This window comes from Citrus sinensis, chromosome 9 (assembly GCF_022201045.2).
Source record: "Citrus sinensis cultivar Valencia sweet orange chromosome 9, DVS_A1.0, whole genome shotgun sequence".
Classification (NCBI taxonomy): Eukaryota; Viridiplantae; Streptophyta; class Magnoliopsida; order Sapindales; family Rutaceae; genus Citrus; species Citrus sinensis.
Window position 1 is genome coordinate 17,686,879 of NC_068564.1, and position 16,300 is coordinate 17,703,178.

The 16,300-nt window shown below is 30.5% G+C and overlaps 1 protein-coding gene across 5 annotated transcripts in view; it reads left to right on the forward strand.

The window, feature by feature from the left end:
* The first annotated feature begins 1,344 nt into the window (after positions 1-1,344).
* Positions 1,345-16,300, forward strand: part of LOC102617651 ((3S,6E)-nerolidol synthase 1-like) — a 34,756-nt gene continuing 19,800 nt past the window's right edge. The window contains exons 1-3 of one of the 5 annotated variants that reach the window (XM_052433282.1): positions 1,345-1,724; positions 1,921-2,170; positions 2,279-2,633. In XM_052433282.1, coding sequence (XP_052289242.1) covers positions 1,398-1,724; positions 1,921-2,170; positions 2,279-2,633 — 932 coding nt within the window. In that variant the 5' untranslated portion in view covers positions 1,345-1,397. Of the gene's footprint in view, positions 1,725-1,802; positions 2,171-2,278; positions 2,634-16,300 lie in introns of those variants that run through there. The other 4 variants (XM_052433281.1, XM_052433279.1, XM_052433280.1 and 1 more) reach the window with 4 other exon arrangements.

The following is a 16,300-nucleotide window of genomic DNA, read 5'->3' on the forward strand; positions in this document are numbered from 1 at the left end:
TCGTGGGTTTTAAATTGAATTAAAAACAATTTAATTATCCTAAAATTAAAAAATAAAATTCATTTGTTTTCCTGTACGTATGCACAGGTCAATGCAAAAATCAGTAGATAAAGTGATCATAAACATATAAAATGGCAAAACCCACATTTGCCAAAGCCCCTGGACCCATTACTCACCTGATATGAATTCATAAGTATATATCATTTAATTGGTAAAAAAAAGAAAAAGTTAGAAAGTAGTAAAGAGAAAATTTCGATCTCACATTTCATTGCAAATAATGTGATTTTATTCATAAAGTGGTTGATGATTTTTTATAAATTATGTGTGAATTAGTTACATAATTTTGCCAATTAGTGAATGAATATTACATCATTTGAGATGAAATTTTATTAAGAAAATATTTAGAATATGTAGCACCTACAAAATGTAGAAGAGAAGATAGTGTATATGAAGAATGTAAAAAGTGTTTTTAATTGTTCTATAGAAAGTAAATAAGAAGATGGTGGCATAAAGGGAAGTGGCGGTGGCGGCTAGAGTTTTTGATTAATTGATGGTGTCTAATTATTATATTTAATTAATTTGTCTTATAATTGAGGGGTAAATACTTGTTTAGTTCTTATATTTTGAGTTAAATGTCTTTTTTATCCTTATATTTAAAAAGAAAAAATTTTAATATACCCTCACAGTTAAATATGTTACACTTCTACCCTTGTTTTTTTTTCCTTTTGTAATAATACCCTTACAACAATATTCTTGCCTTCTTGAAGAAGTTAATAAAAAAAAAAAGATGTTAATTTAACCAAATTAACCTTAAAAATAACATAAAATTTTCCACAAATTTTTAAGTTATTATTTTACTTTTAGATTAATTTGGTAAATTAATTTTTTAAAAATAACTACTAGTAAAAATTATCCCAAGGAAATTAGACATGCTTAAGTTGGCTGATATTAATTTATTTATAAACAAATTATTAGCATGGGTTTAAAAAATACTAGTTCTTTCATAGTAATATTTATCGGTTAATGTGCTAATTAAATTGTTATAAATAAATAAATTAATGTAAAGAATATTATTGCAAGCGTATTATTGTAAAAGTAAAGAAAAATAAGAGTAAGAACATAATATAGTTAAATACAAGGGTGTTTTGAGGGTTTTTTTTTTTTAAATATAAAAATTAAACAGAGTTAACATGAAGACATAAAGCGAGCATTTATCCTAATTGAGGCGTATAGCCGTATACACGCGGCCTTTTCGCTTCCTAAGAAAAGCACGTGGATAAATCTATTCTATTTTGACGGGAAATGTGTTCTATAATTGCTTCATTTATTCTTCATATTCTCGAGCTATTAGAACCAATTCTTTCTTCTCTGTCAAGATTAGCTATTTCCATAAGTACATGTTTTCCATGGCTTTCTCTTCCAAAGATTGCTTCACTTATTCTTCATATTCTCGACTTATTAGAACCAATTATCTCTTCTCTGTCAAGATTAGCTATTTCCACGAATACACACTTTCCATGGCTTTCTCTTCCAAAGATATTTCGTCTGATTCATCCCACATTCAAGTTATTCCAAAACACATATCAAAAGTTGGCAACCCAAACCTCAGTAACATTAATTCTTTGCTGCCTAATAATAAAAAGGGCAACATTAATGATAACATAGGTGTTTCTGCCCCGTTGAAACATTTCACTTATCCCAGTGAACACCCCACTAACTTTAATGTGAGCCACATATATAAACAACGTATATAGTATTGATCTGATTTAGGATCTTGAGCTTTATTAAAGTTCGGGAAAACTATTAAACTATGTGGTTAAATAGTATTTCTTGTTTCTTATTTCATAATTGTCAGGCACCTTATGGGAAAGTGTTTAATGCTCTGTCTCTTATCTTATGTATGACGACATTCACATTAAGCATGCGAAAAAACTGGAGGTAATCAAGCACATACTTATCAAACTAGGAGATGACGATTCTTTTGAAGGATTGGCCATGATTGATGTCGTTCAACGCCTAGGGATTGATTACTATTTTCAACATGAGATTGAACTAATTCTACAAAGGCAGTATAGCATATTTTTCACTGATGGTGATCGCTATAATGACCTTCAAGAGGTTGCCCTTCGCTTTCGACTGTTGAGACAACAAGGTTACTATGTGTCTCCAGGTCTGTGTATATGTGCGTGTGTATTTAATTTTCTGCCAACTCTTTGTCATATGAGTACTCTAATCGATCAAACTGAACTTAATTGACTTTAAAATTGGTGTCAAACAGATGTTTTTAACAGGTTCAGAAACAAAGAAGGGGAGTTTAAACAGAATATAAGTGAAGACATCAATGGATTGATGAGCTTATACGAGGCCTCACAACTAAGTATTGGAGAAGAAGATGTGCTTGATGAAGCTGGACACTTTAGTGCGACACATCTTGCTAATTATGATCTAGCGGGAGTAGTTGAGCATCTGTTGCTGCATCCCTTTCGCAAAAGCTTGTCCCCGGCCAAAAACTTTTTCCATGGCAATTTTCAAGGCAATGAATATATTTGGATACTGGATTTGCAAGAACTAGCGAATATGGATTTCAAATTGGTCCAATCCTTACACCAAAAGGAAATTGTGCAAATATCCAGGTAAGCTAATTTTGGTTTAAAACTAAATATAATTTGGAGTGAATGCTCAAACAACCTTATAGTTTGAATCCAAGACACACTCTTGATTCTCATATTTTTTGCTCAATTTGATAGTTTTATATCAGATAAATCTGAATAATACAAATGAATAACATAAATCATTTGTGAATTATTTATCTGGGAATGATTGATAATAAAAGCAAAAATTAATTATCTTTCACTATTATTCAAATTCACACTGTTATTATTAATCACGTAGAACATATTTTCTATAAGGGATAATATTTGAATAATAATGGAAAATAAGTTTCTGATTGGGAATGTTATTGTTAACTATTTAATTTTCCAAATTAAATTATAAATAAATTTAAATATTCATTGACTATAATTTACTGTTGATCAATATATAAACACACGCAAAAAATTATTTTGAAAAGAAATGAAAAATTAATAATTATATTTACAAGTTCAGTTTAATTGTCAATACTTTTAATTCCATTACAAATTGTCTTTCAAAAAATCTTTAAAAAAAATAAAATCACAACTCTTTTTTTTTTTAAATTCATTTCAATTATCCAATAAAGGATAAGCTGTCAAATTGTATAAAAATTGAGAGAGATTGATGCAATGGGATATTTTATAAACTATAGGGATGTAATGGATTATTAAACAAAGCAATAAGGAAGCAAGTAAAGGGCATTTAGCCTTATATTGTCATATGGTAACATGTTTAAAATATGTTAGTTGGTGGAGAGAGCTCGGTTTGGCTAAGAAGTTGGAATTTGCAAGAGAGCAACCAGTTAAATGGTATGTGTGGTCAATGGCATGTTTCACGGATCCAAACTTGTCGTGGCAAAGGATAGAGCTCACAAAACCCATCTCCTTCGTCTACATTATTGACGACATTTTTGATGTTTATGGAGCACTTGATGCCCTCACCCTTTTCACAGATGCCATTAATAGGTACGATATATCTTATTAAATTTTAATGTGTGCCCTTCACTAAAAAGGTCAGAATTAATTAGTAACCAAAAAATTAATGATAATATTATTAATGAATTTTTTTATCTTTTGTTTTTTTTTTCGTATCTCTCCTATTGAAGAAATTCATTTTATAATACATCAGAGGTAATACAACTAGATAATGCATGTATGACACTCTATGAAACAGTTTTGCCAGAGATAAGAGTGACTTGGAGGTCCCTAACTGTTAGCATATATGTCATTGGTCACACTCATATATATAGCCATATCAGCAGTACCATAATAACGTTTAATACTTTTAATACATTTTCAAATTTCTTGTGGCTATCAAGTGCCTTGCACTGCACTCGCTACAGAGATTATTCCCTTGGTTAATAAGGATACTACTACTACTACTAATACTACTACGTATTATGATAAATGCAAAGAAACAACTATAGCTAGGGTGCCCACCTTTGCACTTTCCAAGACATCCCAGAGCCGAAGAAATGGTGTAACTCGAAGGATTCGAGAGTTAGCTTAATTAAGAAGAAATGGTGTAACTTGAAGTCTTTTTCAATTAGTCTTTGAGAAATCATTCTTAGCGAAATGAACCGCAAATATTATGCCATAATTCAGAGTACAATCTTGCAAAAATTGCAAATCCAGTACAATGTTGCAAAAATCGCAAATCCACTATACCTCAACTTGAATTAGCTTCGCACAGTACAATCTTTACAAAAAATCACAAACCCAGATGACCAAGAGTTTCAACTCTTGATTTAACTTTACAGTCAGTAAGAGAGCCCTAGTCTATTATCAATTCTCACGTTGAGAAAATGAACTCAGAGAAAAAGGAACTTTAAACTCATCTACTCATAGCGCTGCACTTGAACCTCAACTCCCACTGGTGCACGTTTCCAGCTGATTCCGCAAAAACTCAAGCCGGCAAAGTTTAAGTCTTCAAGTTACGTGGGTAGGAATGGGAACGTGGTTGGAATGAGAATGGGCTGGAATATGAATTGAGAATGGGAATCAAAATAAATTGTTTACTTGAACTGTAGGAATCGAAGTCAGAATGAGTTGGATTGTCATTCATGTGTTTACTTTGTCTTGAAATCAGAATCGGAATTAATTAGATTGTAACAAATTACTAAAAAGTATTTAATGGATCATTGTCATAATTATTATTAACTAATATATTAATTAATTGTAAAATTTTTAATTAATTATAAAAACTATATTAAAAATTATTTAAAAAATATATTAACTAATAATATCAATATTAATTACTTAATTAAAATAATATATTTATTATTGTGATTATTTATTCAAAAATTATAATTATTAATCATTATTTTTTAATAACATATTAATTAGTAGTAATAATTATATTATTTAATTAATTAATTAATTAATAATAATATATGAATTAATTATAATAATTATATTAATAATTATTATAATAGTATATTAATTAATTAATTACAATAATAATATATTAATTATTATGATTATTTATTCAAAAATTATAATTATTGTTAATAATATATTAATATATTAATTATTAGTAATAAATATATTATTTAATTAATAATAATATATGAATTAATTATAATAATTATTATAATTATTATAATAGCATATTAATTAATTAAAATAATAATAATAATAAATTAATTATTGTGATTATTTATTAAGAAATAATCATTATTAGTCAATATCATTAATAATATGTTAATATATTAATTAATAGTAATAATTAATTAATTAACTATAATAATAATAATAATATATTAATTATTGTGATTATTTATTCAAGAACTATAATTTTTAATAATTATAGTTAATAATATATTTATATATTAATTAATCATAATATATTAATTAATTAATTATAATATTATATTAATTACTTATAAAAGAGGACAAAGTGGGCATTTTTAATTTTGGGGAGGGCAAAATGATCAATTCCAGGAATGGGAGACCCATTCCCACCTTCCCATGGGAATCAATCTCCCATTCCCCATTCTCAAATAGTGGTGGACCCCACCATTCCGATTCTATATTTACGAAGTAAACACCATCAATCTTCTGATTTCAGATTCCGATTCCCCAATCCGGCAAGTAAACGCACCATTAATGTTCATTTTTTTAAATGTGTGCGCTTTCATCTAGATCTTCATAATATTTGTACACCTAACTGTCACAATTTCTTAATTTTCAATGTGCAACTTATCCGTGCAGTACGTTTTAGTGGTCCCAGACTTCATAAAAAGCTGGGTTTTTGGGTGCATGCTTTTTTTGTTCAATCGGTAAACTTTACCTTAGGGGTCCTGTATATGCAATCAATTGATTTGCTGTTCTTTTATGATGTCTCTTCCATGGACCTTTTTTTTCCTTCATTAAATCTGCTAGCTGTTGTGCAAAATATTTTGATAAATAGGATCTCTCTATCTTACAACTAATGTATGATACACTCCTCACATGAATAATGCATGGACCCCACACATGCACTGTTCATGTGAGAGAAATGTATCTTACATTAGTTGTAAGATAGTGTTTGCCTGATAAATATTTTAGGAAAATTATCAGCCATATATCTTTAAATGACACCCGTATTAAACGTGCTACAACACTTTTCAAATGTATCACTTGTATACCCTAAGTTGACAAAACACTTCTACCGTCCACCAACCCTTTAATTTCTGTTAGAAAGTTAACAGAATTGTCGCAAATTGACTATTTCGCCGTTGAAACTCAAAATGAGGTAAAAATATAAATTTACCCAAAACCGTAACATAAATTTTCAATACACAATTTTTTTTTTATTTTGTTATTAACAATACATTTTTTTGATTAAAAAAATATGAATTATTAATGGTACATATTATTAACAATTATCCGTAAAAAATATCCATATTATACCATAAAAAATTATTAACAACATATTATTTATAATTATACATATTATACCATAAAAAATTCCAGTTGAAGCTTGGAGGAGTAGATTTTTAAAAATTTAGGTTAAATTTTAGAGAAGTAGATTCGGTTGTAAAGTAGCTTTTTTTAGCAATTATTAATAATTATCTGATGAATGGGATGACATGTCATTTTTATCAATATATATCATATGACATGTCATTTTTTACTAGTAAATGGGATGACATGTCGTGTTTTTAAAAAAACTAGATTACCCTTATGATGTCAGCGCTTGCTAACGGCAGTTAACGGATTGGTGGACGACAGAAGTGTTTTGTCAACTTAGAGTATACGAGTGATACACTTGAAAAGTGTTTAGCATGTTTGATACGAGTGTTATTTAAGGGTATGTGGCTAATAATTTCCCAATATTTTATGAACTTTGTGTAGAGAAAGCCATTTGTTTTTTCTGGTTTTGGCAAGGATAAAAGGCAGTTCAAATATCGAACTGTGAGTGACACTGACATAGAAGAGGTAGTACTATTCATTAGTTTACAAATGCATTTTTATTATTAGGATAATAATTATATGTAAATGTCCATTTTGATGTTTGTGTTTTTTCCACAACTCGACAAGTTTTATTGTGAGTATTATATTTTTGCATACCTGTGAAAAGCAAAAAGAAATCACCCTGAGACAAATTTATTTATATTTTTGTGATATCTAATTACATTTTCTCTCATTTTGAAGTTGCTTTAGGGTTGTTGCGCTACCAAGTGTTCTCACTTTTGTTTGTTACTGAACTCTGTGTCACTCCTTGATCAAAATAATCAAACTTCCTTTTTGCATTTGGGAATTCCCAATAGATAATAGCAATAACAATTGAAAATTACCAAATTAGGTCCTAATTGGTTACTAGCAATGGCATTACAAATCCAGTAAGGCATTTTCTGGTGTACATCTAGTCTGGGACCGGCTACATCCCAATTGGTTTCTATTTTTAATTTTAAATTATGTAAATGTATTTTTTTTTTCTAGAAATCGAAGAAGGATTCTTTCAGTACAATTAAACATCAAGAATTATTGGGCAGATTGCTGGCTTTCGTAAAAAGAAGACGTTAAAGCACTGAATTTTGATGTGGCGATTTGTTAGTTCACAAATTATGGAGTAGTAGGCTTGGCATGTTTTACAGATTGGAAGTTTGAAGTTCAAGTATACGGATATGAGTTCCATCTTTTATCAAGCACAAAATCAACACCATTATATATAGTATGTTACAAAAATCTTCAATTATTACAAGCTTATGATCATTCCTATTTTTTACATTTATTGTTCTCAATATCAAAATGAAAACATGTAGTATGCAAGACTCAAAACTAAATATTTTTGGGTTCCGTTGGGAGTAACAAAATGTTTCCTTGCAAGGACAAGCAATCACTTTTGATCTCCCTAGTAAATGAGCTGAAAACAAAAGAATTGGGGTACAATCATCAAGCAGTTTTTAAAGCATCAAGTATTTCTTATGCAAATTAAGTATGATTCCCTTTCAAGGTTTGATGCACAGGATATCTTAGCCATCAGTTGTGCACAAACAGGGTGAACTTATATCTAGAAACTACATGGTTTTCATGGTTAACCTTCTCCCAGTCGTAGATTTGTAGGAGAGCTTAGTCATTCCTTCAAGGCACTGATTTGGGAGATAATAGCTCTGAATAGGGTCATTACCCAAATTAGTATCAGCAGAGGGAAATACCAACAAGTTAAAGCATAACAACCACCACATTAATCATATGAGAGAATAAGATGAAAAAACCATGAAGCTAAACTGCCAGCGTATGCACATCAATGATCCAAATGACTCAGAAGAGAAAACTATGCTGAAGCCAATATGCATTAAATCAAGTTTTACAGTGTTATTTGGTTACACAAAGAACTCCTCAAAAGTTGCTCATATCTTTCATAGCTACACATACCTGTGTAAACCAGCAACATAACAAGTTCTTCCAATCTACGTCGATTTCAAAGGAACGGAGCTTAGAGAATACAAAACCACAATAAGGCATTCTATGGAGGAACCTGATAACATAGGAATAGAGCAAACTTCAGTCACAAGGTTTGCCTCAATTTGACATATGTTGACCTTGGCACCCACCATCATCAACAAAAAGCCATCTTTAAAGACCAAGGGATCAAAGAGTGAACTTGAGTCTTTCACCATTTCAAGTAAAGGGTGGTAGCAACTTATATCCGATCACATTTTCAACATAGTCCAATCTCATAGGAGTGTACCTGTATCAAGATTATTCTTTGAACATACAGATTTTCAATTTGATCATTGGAATTTATGGTACCGTGAAGATTCCAAAGCTATTACCTACATTCCTATTGAGATTGGAGGTGGTGGGCACTGATTCTGTAGTTTGCTTCCTGAGGATGTTATAGTATTTGACCTCTTCCAATGGGCTCATTTGTTGTTGTTCAATCATAAGGTTTGTCTCAATCTGACATATGTAGACATTAGCATCCACCATCATCAACAAAAAGCCATCTTTAAAGGCCAAGAGATCAATCCGTGAACTTGAGTCTCTCAACATTTCAAGTAAATAAAGGTCGTAGCTTTGATCTTTTTATGCTAGCTGCTACATAGGCTTTGAGTATTTAAATTTCCATTTGAATTCGAAATAATCCTCTAAATACCAAACCTTCAGCATGAATACAGTAGTTGTAAAACAATGCAGTTGACTATTAGATTCCCCAATACATGATTTAGTCATCAAAAGAGCGTTGTTGTTGTAGAGGCAAATTAGAGAAAAATAATGGTATATTTATCAGAGAGATCTTACGTTCATTGAAAGATAACCTTGAAATCCTCTTATTCAATACAAAAAATGAGAAATGTTGTATGACATCAATTCGAGATTTGCTTGGAAACTATATGGCATCTCATTTTCTGTATTGAATGAGAGGATTTCATGGTCATCTTTCAACCTATCTAAGATACCTCTAACAAAGAATGCCATCATTTTTCTCTAACCTGATTTTACAATAGTAACGTTCTTTTGATCACTGAGTCATGTATTGAGGAATCTAATGGTCAACTACAATGTGTTACAGTTACTGAATTGGTGTTGAGGGTTTGGTATTTAGAAAATTATGTCAAATTCAAATGGAAACTTAAATACTCAAAGCCTATGTAGGAGCTAGGATAAAAAGATCAAAGCTACCTCCTTTATTTACTTGAAATGTTGAGAGACTTAAGTTCACGGATTGATCTCTTGACCTTTAAAGATGGCTTTTTGTTGATGATGGTGGATGTCAATGTCTACATATGTCAGATTAAGACAAACCTTGTGATTGAACAACAGCAAATGAGTCCATTGGAAAAGGTCAATACTATAACATCCTCGGAAAAAAAAATGAAGACTAAGTGCTCACCAGCTCCAATCTCAATAAGAATATAGGTAATAGCTTTGGAATCATCATGGTACCATAAATTACAACTATTAAAGTGAAATCCTATATGTTCAAAGAATAATCCTCATACCAATACGCTCCTATGAGACTGGACTATGCTAAAAATGCGATCGGACATAAGTTGCTGCCACCCTTTACACACACATTTTAGCCAAAAAAGTATTTCACCGGCAAGTGGCTGAAAATATCCAACGAAATGTCATTGCTTAGCTTCCCAAAATTATTCATTTTCCGACAAATGAGATTACATAATGAAAAAAGATAAAAAAAAAAAAACTGAACAAGAATTAATTAACAAAACTACTTTAGATGACTTATGGATATTATATTCAATGAATTGCTACCACATCCATTCTAAAACATTTGGATATTGTCACATTTCTTAAATAAAAAATCATCATATACAATGACACAATATGGCAGCTTTAACTTAATCAAGTATAGTGAAACCTTTAACTTCAATCCTAAAATGCTTATACAAATTATAAGTTCCTTTCTTGCTAGACGAATTAATAATAAGAACAAGCATAAAAGTAAATAATGACTACCAAATTCATTCTAAGTTCCTTTCTTGCTAAATGAATTAATAATAAGAACAAGCATAAAAGTAAATAATGACTACCAAATTCACGTGATAAGTAAACTGGGGCATCAAAGACACTCTAGGCTTATATGGTAACAATAACTAACACGCAGATTTACAAAACATTGATTGGAAAATAACCATACACACTATTTCAGATTTGAATTCAACAATAACAAATGCCAACATCAATAGAACATGTGACAACATTTGGAAAAGCAATAATGTTCATGTCTTTTCTTACCACACATGTAAACAACTTACAATAAACAAATAAGAAATACCCAAAAGCCTGATTTTCCTTTTGTTGTTGTTGTTTTTCTATTTTAACAAATTTCTTTTAGTTTCCCTGAAGCCAAACAGTACACCAATCTTTTGAAACAAAAATAAAGATAGAAAGAAAGAAACCCAATAACTTACAATATTTTCCAAAATCTCTTGAATTCACAATAAACTAACGGCTACATCAATTGAATATGTGACCACATTTTGAAAAACAAATATACATCACTGTTCTCTACACACACTTTAGCAACTAACAAATTAGAAAAATACCCATATGCCTGATGTTTCTTTTGTTGTTTTTTTTCTTCCTTTTAACAATTTCTTTAACTTTCCCAGACGCCAAACAGTGGCCCAATCTATGAAACAAAACCAAAGATTGAAATAAAGAAACCAAAACTCACCAGATTTTCCTGAATCTTTTTCTTTTCCTGGAGATCTTTATCCATTGGAACAGAGTAATGTGCTTTGATTGTGAATGTTAGAAAAGCCCTAACAGTGAACACGAACCAAACAAACAAAAGAACATCAAATGGGTAGGCTAATTACCAATCAACGATTGAAAATTAAAAAAGGAAAAAAAAGAAAGAAATGAAGAATTTTTTGTAACTTTTACTTAGTTCTTACTTAGTCTCTAAAAGCGGAGCAGAACAACAACAACAACGGTAACTCTCTCTTCCTCTATCTCTTTTCAATAAACACTCTCTTTCTGTTATGTGAGATGTGTTTTAGAGGCTATCCATAAAGCTTATTAATTTTAGTTGAAAAAAATGTTTTGATAGTTTTTTAAGCAAAATGTCGTTACATTTATGTAATATTAAATAAATGTAGTTAATTTTATTCTTTATATATAAAATTATTCTCATCCGTACAAAAGTTATATTATTTTTAAAAACAAAAATATCATTAAATTTATAACATAGTATTCAGAAAATAATATTTAATTTATAGTTAATTTTATTTAATTATATTTAAATATTATTCTGATTTCTATATAAGTTATATAAGTATATTTTCCATGAATTAAAAAAATAAAAAATAAAAAGTATATTTTCTCTTAAAGTTGAGGGTGTATTTGGTAGCTTTCTAATTTGAATTGATAAATTTGATATTTACTTAACATAAGAGAAACTATATGATAGTTACCATTATTATTAGTTGCTTTAACTAAATAAAATAAGGGTAACGATGGCCGGTTGTAAGCGTAATTAAAATAATAATAAGAAGTGACTATCTGAGACACAACGACTATTGTTAGAGTGCAATTTATGCACTAGTTTTGCACTTAATAATAGTGATTATTAATTGGTGCTATTGTTTACTTCCCTTAATATCGATGTTTTGCACTTAATAATAGTGATTTACTTGTATTTTACTTTTGTAGGTGCAATTCTATTGATTGGTGCTAACATTGAGCTACAAGATGATGTTTAAGGATGATTGTTCTCTTGGAGAAATAACGAGCGTCAGAAGAACTTTGTTGATAAGGCGTGCGTATGCACATCAATGATCCAAATGTCTCAGAAGAGAAAACTATGCTGAAGTCAATATGCATTAAATCAAGTTTTCCAGTGTTATTTGGTTACACAAAGAACTCCTCAAAAGTTGCTCATATCTTTCATAGCTACACATACCTGTGTAAACCAGCAACATAACAAGTTCTTCCAATCTACGTCGATTTCAAAGGAACTGAGCTTAGAGAATACGAAACCACAATAAGGCGTTCCATGGAGGAACCTGATAACATAGGAATAGAGCAAACTTCAGTCACAAGGTTTGCCTCAATTTGACATATGTAGACCTTGGCACCCACCATCATCAACAAAAAGCCATCTTTAAAGACCAAGGGATCAAAGAGTGAACTTGAGTCTCTCACCATTTCAAGTAAAGGGTGGTAGCAACTTATATCCGATCACATTTTCAACATAGTCCAATCTCATAGGAGTGTACCCGTATCAGGATTATTCTTTGAACATACAGATTTTCAATTTGATCATTGGGATTTATGGTACCATGAAGATTCCAAAGCTATTTCCAACATTCCTATTGAGATTGGAGTTGGTGGGTACTCAGTCTTTAGTTTTCTTCCCGAGGATGTTATAGTATTGACCTCTTCCAATGGGCTCATTTGTTATTGTTCAATCACAAGGTTTGTCTTAATCTGACATATGTAGACATTGGCATTCACCATCATCAACAAAAAGCCATCTTTAAAGGCCAAGAGATCAATCCGTGAACTTGAGTCTCTCAACATTTCAAGTAAATAAAGGAGGTAGTTTTGATCTTTTTATGCTAGCTGCTACATAGGCTTTGAGTATTTAAATTTTCATTTGAATTCGAAATAATCCTCTAAATACCAAACCTTCAGCATGAATACAGTAACTGTAAAACAATGCAGTTGACTATTAGATTCCCCAATACATGAATTAGTCATCAAAAGAGCGTTGTTGTTGTAGAGGCAAATTAGAGAAAAATAATGGTATTTTTATCAGAGAGATCTTACGTTGGTTGAAAGATAACCATGAAATCCTCTTATTCGATACAGAAAATGAGAAATGTTATATGACATCAATTCGAGATTTGCTTGGAAACTATATGACATCTCATTTTCTGTATTGAATGAGAGGATTTCATGGTCATCTTTCAACCTATATAAGATCCCTCTAACAAAAATGCCATCATTTTTCTCTAACCTGCTTTTACAATAGTAACATTCTTTTGATCACCGAGTCGTGTATTGAGGAATCTAATGGTCAACTACATTGTGTTATAGTTACAGAATTGGTGTTGAGGGTTTGGTATTTAGAAAATTATGTCAAATTCAAATGGAAACTTAAATACTCAAAGCCTATGTAGGAGCTAGGATAAAAAGATCAAAGCTACCTCCTTTATTTACTTGAAATGTTGAGAGACTCAAGTTCACGGATTGATCTCTTGGCCTTTAAAGATGGCTTTTTATTGATGATGGTGGATGCCAATGTCTGTATATGTCAGATTAAGACAAACCTTGTGATTGAACAACAGCAAATGAGCCCATTGGAAAAGGTCAATATTGTAACATCAAGTGCTCACCAACTCCAATCTCAATAAGAATATAGGTAATAGCTTTGGAATCATCATGGTACCATAAATTACAACGATTAAAGGGAAAACCTATATGTTCAAAGAATAATCCTCATACCAATACGCTCCTATGAGACTGGACTATGCTAAAAATGCGATCGGATATAAGTTGCTGCCACCCTTTACACACACATTTTAGCCACAAAAGTATTTCACCAACAAGTGGCAGAAAATATCCAACGAAATGTCATTGCTCAGCTTCCCAAAATTATTCATTTTCTGACAAATGAGTTTACATAATGAAAAAAGATAAAAAAAAAAAAAAACTGAACAAGAATTAATTCACAAAACTACTTTAGATGACTTATGGATATTATATTCAATGAATTGCTACCAAATCCATTCTAAAACATTTGGATATCGTCACATTTCTTAAATAAAAAATCATCATATACAATGACACAATATGGCAACTTTAACTTAATCAAGTATAGTGAAACCTTTAACTTTAATCATAAAATGCCTATACAAATTATAAGTTCCTTTCTTACCAGATGAAGTAATAATAAGAACAAGCATAAAAGTAGATAATGACTACCAAATTCATTCTAAGTTCCTTTCTTGCTAAATGAATTAATAATAAGAACAAGCATAAAAGTAGATAATGACTACCAAATTCATTCTAAGTTCCTTTCTTGCTAAATGAATTAATAATAAGAACAAGCATAAAAGTAAATAATGACTACCAAATTCACATGATAGGTAAACTGGGACATCAAAGACACTCTAGGCTTATATGGTAACAATAACTAACACGCAGATTTACAAAACATTGATTGGAAAATAACCATACACACTATTTCATATTTGAATTCAAAAATAACAAATGCTAACATCAATAGAACATGTGACAACATTTGGAAAAGCAATAATGTTCAAGTCCTTTCTTACCACACATGTAAACAACTTAACAACAAACAAATAAGAAATACCCAAAAGCCTGATTTTCCTTTGTTGTTGTTATTTTTCTATTTTAACAAATTTCTTTTAGTTTCCCTGAAGCCAAACAGTACACCAATCTTTTGAAACAAAAATAAAGATAGAAAGAAAGAAACCCAATAACTTACAATATTTTCCAGAATCTCTTGAATTCACAATAAACGAACGGCTACGTCAATTGAATATGTGACCACATTTTGAAAAACAAATATACATCACCGTTCTCAACACACACTTTAGCAACTAACAAATTAGAAAAATACCCATATGCCTGATGTGCCAAACAGTGGCCCAATCTATTAAACAAAACCAAAGATTAAAATAAAGAAACCAAAACTCACCAAATTTTCCTGAATCTTTTTCTTTTCCTGGAGATCTTTTTCCATTGGAACAGAGTAATGTGCTTTGATTGTGAAGGTTACAAAAGCCCTAACAGTGAACACAAGCCAAACAAACAAAAGAACATCAAATGGATACTCTAATTACCAATCAATAATTGAAAATTAAAAAAGAAAAAAAGAAAGAAATGAAGAAATTTTTGTAACTTTTTCTTAGTTCTTACTTAGTCTCTAAAAGCGGAGCAGAACAAGAACAGCGGTAGCTCTCTCTTCCTCTTATCTCTTTTCAATAAACACTCTCTTTCCCTTGAAAACAATAAAAATAAACACTCTCTTTCTGTTATGTGAGTCTAGGTAATGTGTTGCTTCGCCTGATCGCCTCAGTAGATAGATAGTACACTCTCTTTCTGTTATGTGAGTCTAGGTAATGTGTTGCTTCGCCTGATCGCCTCAGTAGATAGATAGTACAACTTTCACGAGAAATGGCATGCTGAAAAATAAAAACAAAATGAAATGAAAAGTAACTGACTGTTTACTTAGCTGCATTTGACTGCACCGTAATTTGGTCTTCTCTGCTCAATAGTCTGATAATCCAACGGTTCTTAGCAGTCCATAAGCTTCATACACGCATTTTAGTTTATGTAATATTCAAGAAAAAAAATGGATATATTTATCATATTTTTTAATTATGTGAATAATCTCAAATTCTGATCCGACCCTTTTATTATCGTGTCTTCCATTTAACAAAATTTAATATTTTTTATAAAAGAATCACTTTCTAACCTTTTTTTAACATTTTCTTAAATATTGTAGTATTATTATATAACAATTTAAAGTCTTTAATCAATTTTATTGTAAATGTAATAAACATACTCGAGAATTCCCCTTCAACCCCATAGTGACAAAAAATTTCTGAATAACAACCGTAGATGACCGGCAAATAGAGAACTTTAGCCGAATAACATCCATAAGACACAAATTGAAGGGACTAGCCATAGTCCGGACTTCAACAGTAGAAAAGTGAACTGCGGGCTCCTCTCTG